The following is a 16,172-nucleotide window of genomic DNA, read 5'->3' on the forward strand; positions in this document are numbered from 1 at the left end:
AAAGGAGTCATCTTTAATGAGTCCAATAATTGAACATTGTTTTTAAATAATTTTTGACAATGCTTACATCTAGTAGTATCTGTAACAGTTATTGTTGTAGAATATTCCACTATGCAGTTTTGCATGTGTAACGGCACAGAATGCATGCATATGCATTATGTGTAGGTCATTTTTAATGCGTGACTGTGACTTTCCTTCACTGCTATTCTAGACAGCTTTATGTGCAGTGTTCAGAATTTGCTGAGTCAGACTTACTGTGGTTTACTGTTTGTCAGCATAGCCGATATGGCATCTAAGAGAGAACAGATTTTCTGAGATTAAAATGGGTTTTTATGACTGTTCTGGGATGTTGGCTAGAGCTGATACTCACTGTACATGTTTTACTGTCCCCACAGATCACTGACAAGAGTGGCCATAAACCAGAACATGAAAAAAGAAATAGAAGATAACCAAAAGGTAAGGTTTTTTCAACAACTTTTCTGATGAGCACTGTAAAAAAAGTTTTAAGCGTAGCCAAATGGACCCCAAATTTTCTGATTTATTTTTAGAAAATGAAATGGGTCCACACTCAGGAGTGTCTTGAGTCTCTCAGATGATAAATCCATTACATTACATCCATTATTTTAGGAATGTTTCAGCATATCATATGTCCATAATAAAAAACTGAAAATGAAGTCCATAAAGTTGTAGTGTAGCTTAATGGGTAAGTTTTGCTGATTCAAGCCCCATAAGCAGTGAGCCATGACCCTTGATCAATACACCCAAACCCAGGTTACTTCAGAGGGACTGAACCTGTGATGTGTAAACAGGAAGCTGCTTTGGACAAATGCCACTAAAGCCCACTGAATTCAAGGTCATGGTATAGCTGTCTTCATCTGACCTGATATTTACCTTGCAGAGGCTGAGTGAGTCAATGGGGATCCATCCTGGAGATGCCAGTCTTTTCATAAACGGAATACATGTTGACCTGGACATTCATAACCCTTTCAGGTATCATCGTAGTACACAACTATCTACCAACTGGTTTCTGTGTGCTGTTCAAACTTGTAGTGTTTAATTGGCACCACTAACATTCCCCAACATGTTTTATGTGTGTTAATCACATACTGTACATATGTTAATTCTCAATTGCTCTGTAGCATCTTGGACATTCTCAGAGGTGAGGCTAAGATCCTCGAAGGTCTTCATAACCTTGGCATCAGAGGAAGCAGCATTAGTAAGTTCCTGCATATACCAACATCAACCACTGTAGAGGACAGCTACGCTCTGGACATCCGCCACTCATCCATTATGGTGAGACAATAATTATTTGAGTTTAGTTATAGAGCTCAAATGAGTTTTGGAAGTAAATGGTACTCGAAGTCTGTATAGCGAAATTGGTTTTTAGAAGTAAGAAGAATGTTTTCTTGGTTGGTTTGTTTACTTTTTTTTTATAATGCAGAAAATAGATGGAAAAATACCTCTGGAACCCAAGCTGCTGAAAAAAATAAGTGTTTACTGTTCACATGAAGACTTTAACAATTTAACAAATGCCTGTTGTTGTCTGGTTTCTAGTGGGTTAATGATATTGAGAAGGACTCCATGTATCGTCACTGGCCCTCAAGTGTCCAGGAGCTCCTCAGAGCAACATTTCCTGGTGTTATTCGACAAATACGCCGTAACTTCTTTAACCTGGTGAGTCAAATTGTCTGTGAGTTGATTATAGTCCAAGTCTAAATCTAGCTGCACAGCTTTATGCAGGGATGTTTATCGCCTGATTGCCCCCTTTTTTTAGGACTGCAGCAGACTTGTTTTTTTGTGAATTTGTTCATTCTGATTCCAATTTGTGAGCTTTCTGATGTGTATGATGCAGGAATCGATCAGATTATCATAGTAAATAATGTTCATTAAATTGTCTTTAGAATAAAAGCTAAAACAAAAAAAAAAGTACTGTTATTGTTTTGTGATCATTTGAAAACCATTTTTAAATTTTTTCTTTACTGTTTGCAGGTTTTGTTTCTTGACCCAACACAAGAAGAGAGCATTGAGCTGGTCAAATTAGCAGAACTCTTTTACAAACATAACATTCCCCTCAGGTATGTGTACTCAATAATAGCATTTAATACATTTTACCTGAGCCTTAATTTTTTTTTTATTACATGACTCTGAAATATGTGATTCTGATATAATTAACTGTATAATGGACCATTGTCACAGGCAATTCTTTACATAGTTGTGTTAGTTTCTTATCACTTTATGGTTTCTTACTTATCAAATATAATTTCAACTCAAATCAATATTTTTTTACTTATCTATTTGGTAAGTAACTGTGTAATAAGCTGCTGACATTATCCCTACTTAACATTCATCAAACAAACCTTACTATATTATCATGGGCCCTTTGGTACTGTTCATTTATGTTTGTTGGTATGTTGATTGTAGTTGAGATTTTATGTCAGATTTAATATGCACTTATGTATATGTCTCTTAGGATTGGGTTTGTACTGGTTGTCAGTGCAGATGATAAAGTGGATGGATATTTGGATGCAGGCGTTGCTCTCTTTAGGCTGTTAAACTACATCTCAGAGGAGTATGACGAAACACAGGCTTTCACGTCCATGGTGTCAGTGAGTATCTTTGTGTTTGCTGTGACTTTATTAAATTAAAATGACTTAAATGTTACTTTAGGGTTCTCCTTCACATTAACTGTCATATTTGAAAGCTTGGTCCATATTATTTACTATAACAGATATATTCAGTTATAACACACAGGTTTTTTGTTCAAAATGTACGTTTTATAGACTGGAAGGAAGGATATCCAGAGTCTTTAGACTCCTCTCCTCATGAGACTGAATGACAGTGTTCAGTCAATGTAGTGCACAATTTTGGCCATTATATACTAGTGAGTTTTTTTTGTCACATGCAGATATATAACAGGGTGGAAGTTGGGGAGACTCTTTCTGTGGATACAATAACTGCATATTTGAAAAAGAAATTTCCAAAAGCAAATGCTGCCAGAATTCTTGGAGTGGATTCAAACTATGATGACAACAGAAAGGTAATGCTACTACATAGTGTTATGTGCTCTATTACAAACATGCCAGGTGTAACTGCAGTAGGTACTTTTTCTGTTAAAATGTCCAAGATTCATTTGCAGAGAATTATGTATAAAATAATTTCAGTGCATGTGTCATAGCATTGGTAAATATAAAATGCTGCTTATTGAACATTCCTAGGCACATGGACATGAGACTTTATTTTGAAACCCAGATGTCCTGTCTTTATGAATGTTTGATATTATGTGTTTTTTCAGGCCGGAGGAGTGTTTTACAGGAAGAGTGGATTAGGCGCCCTACCAGTGGGTTTGTTCAATGGTGTTCCACTCAGTATTGAGGAGATGGACCCAGAGGAGCTGGAGACGATTCTTCTGCAGAGAATCATGGAAACTACCAACTTCTTCCAGAGATCTGTCTTTATGGTGCAGTATCGTTTTTGCTTGCCAAATATTACTTTTACTGATTTTCTTTAAGTTAATTGTTTTCAAATCTGGCACAAAGGCAGTGAAGGCTCTTCTGACTGTGCATATGTCTAAGGAGATTCCTGTCATATACAGGGTCAACTCACTGAGAGTGTTGATGTGGTGGATTTCCTGATGGAGCAGGCCAATGTAGTTCCCCGTATCAACCCTCTGATTCTGAACTCTGAGAGACGATATCTGGATTTCACTGCCTCACCAGGTGGCCCTTTAATGATCATTTGACCCAATCCAATGTCAATATTAATTGTATTCACCTCTCCATCATCACTGTCACAATCACACTGCATATCAACATATCATTACCAATGTCTTCTCAATGTTCCTTATCAACTGCCTTAATAATTTTGGTTATAATTAAACAAATAGTTGCCGATGACTGGGATGACACAACTATGTTCTCATACTTGGACTCCAGAGATAAAACTGCAGTTGTCTCTAAGAGAATGAAGTATTTCACCAGAGATGGTGAGTCATGTCTTTTTCATATCGTTTTTTTTTATTTATTTATTTATTTTGATGGGGCAATTTTGTAGTTTATAATGTGTTTTTGTTTTTATTTTTTTTATTCAGATTGCTCTATTTTATAAAGTAGTAGCGTACCATACTTGTGGCCAGCAGTGAACTGTTTGACAATGCACTGCCAGTACTGCTAGTATAATTAACATTGCATGTTGATTTAATAATGATACTTTCAATAATGTAACACACCTTACAAGTAGATTTTTTTTAGTTAAAAAACTATCCAAACTGTGTTTTACTAAAAAGCATTATTCTTAAACATTTTTTTCTTCTCTCGTAGAGGAGGAGGTATTGTATGGAGTGACCGTATGGATTGTAGCAGATATTGAACACCTCTCTGGGAGGCAGTTGCTCCGGAACGCCTTGAAACATATGGTGAACTACTGCAGTTTTTATTTCCAATTAGTTGTATCCACAGGAATCACATCTTCAGAGAGCAGAGGCACACGTGCATCTTAGTAATTAATCTGACAGCAATTAATCTTTGAAAGCATTCTTGTGGTGCTGGTTGATGAACAAAATTCAGTGGTAATGGCCCAATTTTTATATATATTTTCTTACATATTACATATGTAATCAAAGTTTTGAATAACTATACATTTTACAAATTACTGTGTTATTGTATCACAACCCAGATATTAATCTAGTTAATCTCTCAAATCATTCTTTGAGTTCACAAATATGTTTTCATGTTTTATATAGCTGAACGTTAACAATAGTCTTTTAGGAATGACTTTAACAAAAGTCTTACTCACAAAATCTGTGTATGATGATCTTTGCTTTTCCATTAAAGGGTTAGTTCACCCAAAAATGAAAATTATGTCATTTAATATTCACCCTCATGCCGTTCCACACCGGTAAGACCTTTGTTCACCTTCAGAACACAAATTAAGATATTTTAGTTGAAATCCGATGGCTCCGTGAGGCCTCCACAGGGAGCAATGACATTTCCTCTCTCAAGATCCATAAAGGTACTAAAAACATATTTAAATCGGTTCATGTGAGTACAGTGGTTCAATATTAATATTATAAAGCGACGAGAATATTTTTGGTGCGCCAAAAAAAAAATAAATAACGACTTATTTAGTGATGGCCGATTTCAAAACACTGCTTCATGAAGCATCGGATCATAAATTAATCATTGGGTCGAATCTGCTGTTCAGAGCGCCAAAGTCACGTGATTTCAGCCGTTGACAGTTTGACACGCGATCTGAATCATGATTCGATACACTGATTCATTTATGCTCCGATGCTTCATGAAGCAGTGTTTTGAAATCGGCCATCACTAAATAAGTCGTTATTTTGTTTTTTTGGTGCAAATATGTTAAATATGATTTTAGTACCTTTATGGATCTTGAAAGAGGAAATGTCATTGCTCCCTATGCAGGCCTCACGGAGCCATCGGATTTCAACAAAAATATCTTAATTTGCGTTCTGAAGATTAACGAAGGTCTTACGGGTGTGGAACGGCATGAGGGTAAGTAATAAATGACAGAATTTTCATTTTTGGGTGAACTAACCCTTTAAGTAATCTGACCCAGATCTTTCACAACTTTCAGAATGACATAGTTAATGTTACTGGTTTGCTGTCATCTCCTTTTCAAGAGAGTCTCTGATCCACAGAAATCCAGCAGCTCCAGCTGTCGTATTGGGGTGATCAATAACCCCAGTGGAAAACCCATGGAGGACAACAGCGGTCTGTACCGAGCCATCTGGGCTTCTCTCCTCACCCAAAGCATCAAGAACACGCTTGACTTCACCCTAAAACTCCTCAAAGAAGAAAATGTTGAGCTCCTCAAACAAGGCACCAAGATTAAACACTTACTTAAACAGGTCAGTGGAGTGTGAAATACTGTGTCTGGGTAATGGGGAATTATGTGTAGAGCAGTTTTGAGTTGGATTTATCTTACAGACCTGTTCTTTTCTAGCCTCTCTGTCTTTTTTCTTTTTCCTGTTAATTTATGTTACTTGAGTTCAGTTGACAGACAATGGCCATGTACACACTTCAGCTAAATCCTGTTGTCAATTCACATTTTAGTGCTTAATCCTATTCTGTACACACACACTGTTCAGTAATTTATGAGAGTAGCAACCAAATTAACTCCCAAAAAACACAGGTAGTTACAACTGCATTTACAAAAATTTTACGCAGTGTGTATGAAATCAAATTGAATGACTAGTTGTTAAGACATATTTTAACATGCACTACAGATGTTTCTCTCTTCTATATGTGGGGGGAAAGCAGTATGAGCCTTAACTCATTTGTGTTTCCAGATTTTTCTAGAAAAACGGCAAACAACAATGTAAAAACAAGGGAAATGTGCATAGAAAATTAAATATCCAATATCAACCGATATTCTATATCTATCGGTACTGATTAAATAAAACAAAAATAATCTCAAATATCGTGCATTAACCAATATGATACGGATACGGTGCACCATAGCAATAATATAAAACTCTTTTATATAAAGCTTCAGCACCCTTTAATTGTTAAAAAATATAGTAATGCACTGCTTCTTGTGGCTTATTGCTTTCCTTTTAAAGCATTTTCTTACCATGTAGTAGCTTGTGTCATCCCACTTGCAGTCTACCCACTACCATCTAGAACGCTTGTCTCTATTAAAGCACCTGACATCAAATACTGTTTTTATTGTTTCCTCCTGTCATCACCAAGATAAAATGACACAAGCAAGGCCTTTCTTCTTTTCCATCGTGCCTTCACCCATCGCCACATCCAATGGAAACCACTCAACCACATGTAATTTTCTTACAGACAACTGTGTTTCTGGGAATGGCTGCCCTACACCTTGTATAACCACAACTGGAATCTAGGGTCTTATTGACAGAGTATTGCAATTCTCAGAAAGATTGATTTGTCTGTCAGGCACAATGAGAGTTTTTTTTTGGGGGGGGTTCTTTCTGTCTTCTTATTTCATTGTCTCTCTTCCTCCTGCTCCCTCTATTTCCATCGTAACTTATAAGATAAGAGAATGTGTTCCATCCAACCCACTATTCCTGAGTTTTATTAGTTGAAAATGGTTGGAGAGAGAGTTTTTTGGTTCCCTGAGAGCTTGTGCCTGAGACCTGTAATGGCTCTATTATTGGATGGAAGGGAAAGGTGTTGTGCTGATATTAGCATTTCCTTCCTTTTCATAAGGGCCAAATGTTGGAAACACTAATAATATGACTCTGCCTCTCATACACCCGAGATTTGTTATCAGCACTGAAGCCATTTTTTCATTACAAGTCTGATAAATGAAAATGTTTAATGATTGATTAGCGCTACACGTTCACCAATGGCAACACTGCACTTGCACAAATGTGCCCCCTTTAGTTGTCAATAACTCATTGATTGACAACTTCCTCACTGCAGTGTAATCAAAAAACAAATTAATGAGCCAATCAATTTGTTCTTTCCACATTTTTTACTACACAGTTCAAACCGGTCCAAACCTGAGGTCGCACATGATTCGACCCCTTATATTGTTGGTGTGAATTAATTTAGGAAAATATTTATTCCAAAAAGAATTATTCCTTATTCCATAACAATGAAGATTCTCTCTCACTCTCTCTCTCATATATATATATATATATATATATATATATATATATATATATATATATATATATATATATATATATATATATATATATATATATATATATATATATATATATATATATATATATATATATATATATATATATATATATATATATATATATATAAAATATATATATATATATATATATAATGAGAGAGAGAGAATCTTCATTGTTATGGATGATTATATATACATATAATCTTATATATTATATATACAATGATTATATATACATATTATTATTATGCTAGTTATATATACATATAATCAACATATTATTATTATTATTATTATTATTAAGAAATGTTTAAGTGTATTAGAATGAATCAATCCTGAAGGATCTTGTGACACTGAAGACTGGAGTAATGGCTCCTGAAAATTATGCTCCACATTAATGAATGTGCGTCACCTTTTCAAGGTATTTAAGTGTTAAATGTGTATGATCTCCTGTAGGGTTTGGACCATGATGCCTTTGAGAAGAAGTTCAACACGATGGAGGTGCACTTCCTGCACAGCCAGCAGAAGTACTGTAAGGAAGTTCTGAAGCTGAAAGGTGGACAAGGAGCTGTGGTCAGCAACGGCAGGGTGAGATTTACAAACACCCCCTCCTCCTTTAGGCTCCTCAAGACAATTTCCATGGGAGTTATGAAATAATTTATAGCCTAATGACCTACGGTACAGACTGCTGATCTGGATGATAAATAGTCTGAACCATAAGGTCTTACCAGTTGGTCCCTCACAAGGGCCACTCGTTTTGTTGACTCAGTATTAAGCCGTTTACTTGGCCTGTCCTAACCTGTGAGGAGAGAAGGAGAGAGATGAAGCATGGTGGTAATTCACCAGTGTCCACTCAGCAACCTCTGCTGCAGGGGTCACAGGTCACATGGAACCACCGAACTGTCATATTGCTGTGCTTTCTCAGCAGAGTCTTTGTTGACAGACAAGCACAAAGCGGGCCGCAGTGACACGTCCCATCATTCTCCAGCACACTAAAGTGATCCCTAGAATTTATTCTCAGCTTGAAAGAGCTATGGTTGCATAATTTCTGCTCTTTTTTTTTTTTTCTTTGGTTTTGTATTATGTATTATAAAACAAGATACAATTTTATGTACAATTTTAAATTTTTTATATCAGCTACAAAATCATTGAATAAATACATAAGAAATGTTCATTGTCACCTTTATTAACAGTTTTAAATAAAACGCTATAATATTACAGTAGTATTTTATATATAAATATATTCATATTATATTTTTTATAATAGTATTTATAATTAATTTCTTTTAGCTGGAGCTTAATTGGCTTTAAACTGAAAAAGGGTAAATGTAACAGTTTTGCTCTGAAAAATGACGGTCTGCTAGCCAAATGAAAAATGAAAAGATGTGAAACAAATTAGCAAGTAATGGAAAACTGGTTAACATTCATATTGTGTGTTAAAAAAATCAAGAGTAATTTCAGGGTGAAAACACATTGATATTAAAAGCCAGAATGACAATCTGGCAGTTGGCCTTGCTTTGATTAGCTTTAAAAATGGTTTGCCATTGGCATGAATATAAATGACTGTCTCTCTCATATGGATATGGGGGATTAATGTGGGTTCTTGAGGTGGTAAGCGCACGTGCACTGACAATTTGGAGCCATGGCATGTGATGTGCCCCTGAACTGACAATTGTAACTATGTGATTAATGTCTTCACTAGATCCTGGGCCTGCTGGATGAAGAAGAGTTCAGTGTGGAAGATTTTCATCTGCTAGAGAAGATCACACTGCAAAGTTCAGCAGAAAAGATTAAATCCAAGATCAAGCAGATGAACTTGAATTCCCAAAAGTATGCCCTGTTTTTGTTTTTCTTCCCAAGCCGATATGTCTGTAGATGTAAAATTATTAGTTTGTGAGAGGAAAACTAAATCCTGTTATTTCTCTTTACAGGGCCAGTGATCTAATCATGAAAGTAGACGCTCTCCTCTCTGCATCACCGAAAGGAGAGGCCAGAAAAGACATCAGATTTCTGAAGGACAAACACAGGTGCAGTACTGCTAAAGCTAAAGATTTTCTGTACAGTGTTTCAGTTGAGTTTCTACATTTTGAAAAGCAAATGATACATTACACCAGACCCTCTTGCTGCTTTTATGACTGCAAAACAGAGAAAATAACACATTGCATATATGAGCTGTATAAGTATCTCAGTAATTGTGGTATCTGCTATCATATCTTTTTTTTTTTTTTTTTTTCAATGAATCATCCTAACATGAATTTAAATAGCAAGTTGTCTGTCCAAATTGGTCAGACAACTCAATGAAAGTGTGAGTCAGCTACATATCCAAACACCCCACCCCCGCCACCTAACTGGGTTGCCATGGCTATGAGCAACCTCTTGTCATTATTTATGCTATTCACACCTACTTGTGACACTGAAGTAATCCTTTTGCAATATCGGTTACAAAACCTCTACTTCAATTTTTCTCATTAATGCAACACTTACTTTCACTACTAATGTATCAAGCTGACCAGATGTGTCTTTCAACAGTGTTCTTCAACTGGCACAGCGTGAAGATGAGGTGTTCTATGATGTGGTTGCCATTGTGGATCCTCTCACCAGGGATGCACAGAAGCTGGCTCCTTTATTGGCTGTGCGTACAACTTTGCTCACATCTAAGAGCTTATCATTCCTCAAGCATGCGTGTGCTGTGATTCAGCTGAGAGACGTGTGCTTTCACTTTTTAATATAGTCATAGTATGTCCTGCGTCTACAACAACAACAACAACTGGACAACAAGTGTTACTAGATAATAACTGTTTCATATGAGAAAAGTAGTGGCACTTGATGTTTCAGAAATCTGATTCTTCCATTGAGACTCTTTTAAATTACAATGTTTTTTTGTTGATTTGTTGAAATCTGTTAATTCCCATTATTAGTTCCAGGCATGAAAATGGAAATTTGCCCTTGGAATCACTATGAAAACAATTAAAAAAAAAAAACAATTTTAGATTTCTTCAACTAAGTGCAGCATTCTCTTTACATTATATTTTAGTTTTATGTATTCGAGGTATACATGTAATCAGTTCATGCATTCTCTTGACTTGTTGCTGGCTCCATGCTCTACTTATTGGGCTACAGGAATCATTTCATGTAAACCCTCGTATTGGTTTTTCAGTATTTTGCTCTGGTCTGCCGATCTTTAAAGAGATTTTTTTATATACATAACCATTGTATTACGTCCTCTAAAGTCATAAAGAACTTGAAATGAGCACGATTGGCTCATCTGTATGAGGTTCTGTGGAGCGTGACCTTTGCCTTCCCTCCTGAATCCTGTTGTTTTTGATTGTGTGAGTGGGTAATAACCAGGCCGTCTCCTCTGTGTGTGCTGCAGGTGCTTGGTCAAGTTGTCAATATGAAAGTGCAGGTGTTCATGAACTGTCGAGCCAAGCTGTCTGAGATGCCCCTGAAGAGGTGAGAGCAAAAGCTTAATTAAACTTCAACTCAGAATGTTGGGGGACGCACGCATGCACACACACATTCATACAACAGCCTAGTGCTGTTCTGCAGATATCACCTTGTTTTGTTTTGTTTTTCTTTTCAGTATTTGATTTGTTAAAATGGTTAATGTGAAATCAGAGTGATTGAAAAGTGGGGTTTTCAATACAATCCGGGTTCCCACTCGTCCTGGAAAACCTTGAAAACCTGGAAAATTCATGGAAAATTAGAGAAAATGTAAAATTTCCTGGAAAATCTTGTTGTTGTCCTTGAAAATTATTTTTTAGAAAGTTCTTCAGCTGAGAACAAAGAGTTTGTCACTGGCCAAAAACAATTACTGTTAGTTGCAGAAAGTGTGATGTTCAGGAATGCTGAGTTTTGACACGAGAGTAGTATTTTCAATGATGATATTTAGTTTTGTGTTGCCACTTGCAGCAGTTAGCTAATTCTATTAACTGCTCAAATGCATGCAGTAAATAGTAATTGGTAAGCAGCTACCTAATTCAGTAACTTGCTAACTAATAATTTTTATGCAATATAAGGTCAATAAGAGATTAATTGTGCAGTGTAGCTAGCTTCATTGATTATAACAGGAGTTTTCACAACAGTGCAGAACTTTGTGAGTTTCCGCTGAAGTGATTGACAGCTGCAGTGATTAAAAAGGGAAAATCTGTATATAACCCATTTGCAATTTGAAAAAAAAAATGCTTTTTCATGCTGCTAAGTATACACACTGCAAAGTTTTGGGAATGACGAACTTATTTAAATGCGGGATTGAGTCCAAAATTATATTGATTGACATGGTGATAACCAGCATTGGACAGGACAGAAGATTATAATGTCAAAATAGATGTGTGCATTGCATAAATGCAGACTAATACACCTGCCACATATTCTATTACATGTTGTGGATGTCTTTGTTGTTCATCGACTTTGTCTTTGAGTAATATTTTTTATTTTCAAATAGCTAAACAAATATTCCAATATTTTTTGCTATGAAAAGGACACTGGTAACAAGAACAATTTGTCATAATGTATGATTAAGAGCTCATATTAAAAAATTATTTTATAGTTAAAGGATTAGTTCACTTTCAAATTAAAATTTCCTGATAATTTACTCACCCTCATGTCATCCAAGATGTTCATGTCTTTCATTCTTCAGTTGAAAAGAAATTAAGTTTTTATTAATTAAGGTTTTTGATGAAAACATTCCAGGATTTTTCTCCACATAGTGGACTTCAATGGAGCCCAAACGGTTGAAGGTCAAAATTACAGTTTCAGTGCAGCTTCAAAGTGTTCTACATGATCCCAGACGAGGAATAAGGGTCTTATCTAGAGAAATCGCTCATTTAAAAAAAAAAAAAAAAATTTAAGTTTTAACAATAAATGCTCATCTTGAACTAGCTCTCTTCTTCTTCTTCTTCTTCTCTATTAGAATTACGGCAGTGTAGACACTGCTGTAATTCTAATAGAGAAGAAGAAGAGAGCTAGTTCAAGATGAGCATTTATGATTAAAATGTATACTTTTTTTTTTGTTTTTTTTGTTTTTTTTTTTTTAGAAAATGAGCGATTTCTCTAGATAAGACCCTTATTCCTCATCTGGGATCGCAGTAAACTGTAATTTTGACCTTCAACCGTTGGGACTCCATTGAAGTCCACTATAAGGACAATAATACTGGAATGTTTTCATCAAAAACCTTAATTTCTTTTCAACCGAAGAAAGGAAGACATGAACATCTTGGATGGCATGGGGGTGAGTAAATTATCAGGAAATTTTAATTTGAAAGTGAACTAATCCTTCGTCATGGCAATAAACTGTATGCCTTTAAAGACTTGGAGAGCAATATATTACTTTAGGGCATGATCCTTGTCTTTTATTCCTGCCATAATAAAATTGAAAATGTCCTGGAAAAGTCCTGGGAAATGATCGCTGAAAAAGAGTGGGAACCCTGACAATGCATTTTTTTTTGTCTGCCAATTACAGTACCTATTGGGGAAAATGCACCAGGTTGGAAGCATAAATGATTTTATTCATTTATTTATTTATTTTTTTATTTTTTTATTTTTTTTTTTTGGAGCTTGATAGCCACTGATCTCTACATTTGACATATTCCATGAATGATTGTTTTAAGTGCTAAGGTATAAAAAAGTAATATATAAAAAATATATTCAAGTAAAAACTGCACTGATTTAAAACACCTGCATTTCATAGAAATTTGTGTGATACAATGAGAGAAATTGTTGTGACTTCATGCTGCAGTCTAAAAGCTAAACTAAAAATATATTTTAAAAAACTGTTGTTAATATTGTGGGTGGAGTAATGTAAACAAGAATCAATGACTGTGAATTTGTTAACCTATACTCTCTTTAATACCATGTAAAAAAATTTCATTTTCAAACATTATTTGATTTAAATCTCTAAAAAAAGGTCAGGATTATAAGTATATTGAAAATATTTTGTCGTAGGATAGCTATTCCCACCTTAAAGGGATAGTTCACCCAAAAATTAAAAATTCTGTCATCATTTACTCACCTTCAAGTTGTTTCAAATCTGTATAAATGTCTTTGTTCTGTTGAACACAAAGGAAGATATTTTTAAGAAAGTTTGTAAACATGCCACTTTGGGGCACCACTGACTTCCATAGTAGGAAAAAAACTACCATGGAAGTCAATGGTGCCCCAAAACTGTTCAGTTTCCCACATTTTTCAAAATATCTTCATTTGTGTTCAACAGAACAAAGAAAATTATACAGATTTTGAACAACTTCAATGATGATAGAATTTTCATTTTTGGGTTAACTATCCCTTTAAAAGGAGAAATTACAACAGACCACCAGTTTATTTTACAATTGATGTCTTATACTTTTCCTTTGTTTTTTTTGGCAGCTTCTATCGATATGTTTTGGAGCCAGATGTTTCCTTCTTTGGCAACAACTCCCTTTCCCCTGGCCCTGTGGCTCGCTTTACTGAAATCCCAGAATCCCCTCTGCTTACTCTTAATATGATCACCCCAGAGAGCTGGATGGTAGAGGCGGTCAGGAGCCCATATGATCTAGACAACATCCACCTACAGGAGGTATGAACTCTGAGTTCAGTATTTGTACACTTGATCAGGTGTTTTTTTGTTGTTGTTGTTGTTTTGTTTTGTTTTTTTGTATTTCGTACTGCACAATAGCCACAGTAGTGCTTTGAAATGTTCACATTTTTTGATACATAGATGCATTTGCTCAGAAGCTCTTTTAAAGATGCACCAAGTATTTTGTTCATTCATGTTTTACTAAAAACTTTATTTGTTACTTTTACCTGATTGAGTCATTCTCAGCCAGGCCTCTCTAGCAAGAGTTGTTTAGTGTCAGTATAACAGATCTTCTCTCTTACTTTGTTCATCAGATCAGCAGTGTAGTGAATGCAGAGTATGAGCTTGAGTATCTGCTGTTGGAGGGCCACTGTTTTGACCTGTCCACAGGCCAGCCTCCCAGAGGTCTTCAGTTTACATTGGGCATGAGACAGGAACCTCTAATGCATGACACCATCGTGATGGCCAACCTGGTGAGTTTGTCCCTCTTCTTGGCTTTTTCCAAATATATATTGTATTTTTCATTTGTTAAATCTCTTAAAGGAATTTTCCTAGTGTGGTAAGTGTTATATGGACCCCAAATGAGAATTCTCTCATGATTTACTCAAACTCATGCCAATCCAAACCTGTATGACTATTTCTTCTGCGGAACACTAAAGCAAAAACTAACCCACTGCATTGTACAGGGCTATTTCCAGTTGAAGGCCAACCCCGGCGCATGGATCCTGAGGCTGCGTGAGGGCCGCTCAGAGGACATCTATCAAATACAGGCGTGAGTGTTTTCTCTTTGTGGATTTACATACTGCCATTCAAAAGTTTAGTGTCTGTAAGATTTGTTAATGTTTTTGAAAGAAGTCTCTTATGCTTGCCAAGGTTACATTTGTTTGATCAAAAATTACTGTCACTAAATATGATTAATATGATATCATATTAATATTATGTTTGAAAGATTACTATCATATTGTTTTCTAGTATAAAATGTAATTTATTCCTGTAATGGAGAAAACTGAGGGAAAAATAGAAATCTTTTGTAAACATTAAATGTCTTTGCTGTCACTTTTGATCAAGTTAATGCGTCCTTGCTGAATAAAGGTAATAATTTCTTACAAAAAAAAAAAAACGTATTAACCCCAAACTTTTGAATGGTAGTGTACATTTGCCTGGCTTGTTTCCACATGATATAAAATCAATAGCATGAAAGGAAGTACATGCATTGCCTGGGAGACAACCTTGTCATTTTGGATTTGTTAGCGATATGCTTTACCAGGAATAGAGATGATATCCAAAATAAAGGGCAAAAAGAAACTGCCAACTACAAACATAAAACTCTCCAAAATGCTTATCCTTAATTTGAATTCCTTTTTCAGATTGTGCATGTTTTAGTCGTTCTTTAAGGAAAGTTATTCTTCTAGAATTATGGGAGACAGTAAAATTTATACCCCATTCATGCAGGTTAAAGTTAGAAAGCAATGTCATTTTTCACACTGCTAGTGCGATTATTCATACAGTCTAGGGTCTGGCACACAAAGAAACCAACAGAGAGAAAGAGAGTGTGTGAGAGAGGAAAAAAAGTATCTCACACACACACTGCTGACTGCTAAATGAATGGGAAGGCAGTGTTCCTTCAGTGTGTAATTCACTGATATCCTGCTCTGAGAAAGTGCAGCCTAATGGATCCAGGGTTTCATTTAGGATGCTGAAGCTAACAGCACTCTGTGTCCTGTATAACTGGACATTTATCATGCTTTTAATGTCATCACAACTTCTCACTGAGACAGGAGAACCTTGACAAAAGAAACGCTCAAAATAATCCCAGTATTGAATTGTGAGACATTAGTGAGAAATCTGAATAATTACAGTGATTGCAAGGCAGCACTCTATTGGTATTCCTCAAGAGTTCTACTCTACTACTTGTTCTTCATCATCTTCATCGTTTTCTCATCCGTATTGTTGTTCTTCTCGTCCCTTTTCCTTTTCA

The 16,172-nt window shown here is 35.6% G+C and overlaps 1 protein-coding gene across 4 annotated transcripts in view; it reads left to right on the forward strand.

Annotated features, from left to right (window-relative positions):
- uggt2 (UDP-glucose glycoprotein glucosyltransferase 2) overlaps window positions 1–16,172 on the forward strand; it is a 35,331-nt gene that overhangs the window by 5,317 nt on the left and 13,842 nt on the right. For all 4 annotated transcript variants that reach the window (XM_067409007.1, XM_067409008.1, XM_067409006.1 and 1 more), the window contains exons 11-30: window positions 396–456; window positions 899–990; window positions 1,140–1,293; window positions 1,555–1,674; window positions 1,990–2,075; window positions 2,471–2,606; window positions 2,906–3,037; window positions 3,293–3,457; window positions 3,593–3,716; window positions 3,884–3,982; window positions 4,317–4,411; window positions 5,660–5,869; window positions 8,098–8,229; window positions 9,344–9,471; window positions 9,573–9,668; window positions 10,171–10,273; window positions 11,015–11,094; window positions 14,005–14,194; window positions 14,509–14,667; window positions 14,881–14,966. In XM_067409007.1, the coding sequence (XP_067265108.1) occupies window positions 396–456; window positions 899–990; window positions 1,140–1,293; window positions 1,555–1,674; window positions 1,990–2,075; window positions 2,471–2,606; window positions 2,906–3,037; window positions 3,293–3,457; window positions 3,593–3,716; window positions 3,884–3,982; window positions 4,317–4,411; window positions 5,660–5,869; window positions 8,098–8,229; window positions 9,344–9,471; window positions 9,573–9,668; window positions 10,171–10,273; window positions 11,015–11,094; window positions 14,005–14,194; window positions 14,509–14,667; window positions 14,881–14,966 (2,448 nt within the window). The remainder of the gene's footprint in view (window positions 1–395; window positions 457–898; window positions 991–1,139; window positions 1,294–1,554; window positions 1,675–1,989; window positions 2,076–2,470; window positions 2,607–2,905; window positions 3,038–3,292; window positions 3,458–3,592; window positions 3,717–3,883; window positions 3,983–4,316; window positions 4,412–5,659; window positions 5,870–8,097; window positions 8,230–9,343; window positions 9,472–9,572; window positions 9,669–10,170; window positions 10,274–11,014; window positions 11,095–14,004; window positions 14,195–14,508; window positions 14,668–14,880; window positions 14,967–16,172) is intronic.

The sequence above is a fragment of the Chanodichthys erythropterus genome, chromosome 14 (assembly GCF_024489055.1).
Source record: "Chanodichthys erythropterus isolate Z2021 chromosome 14, ASM2448905v1, whole genome shotgun sequence".
Lineage (NCBI taxonomy): Eukaryota > Metazoa > Chordata > Actinopteri > Cypriniformes > Xenocyprididae > Chanodichthys > Chanodichthys erythropterus.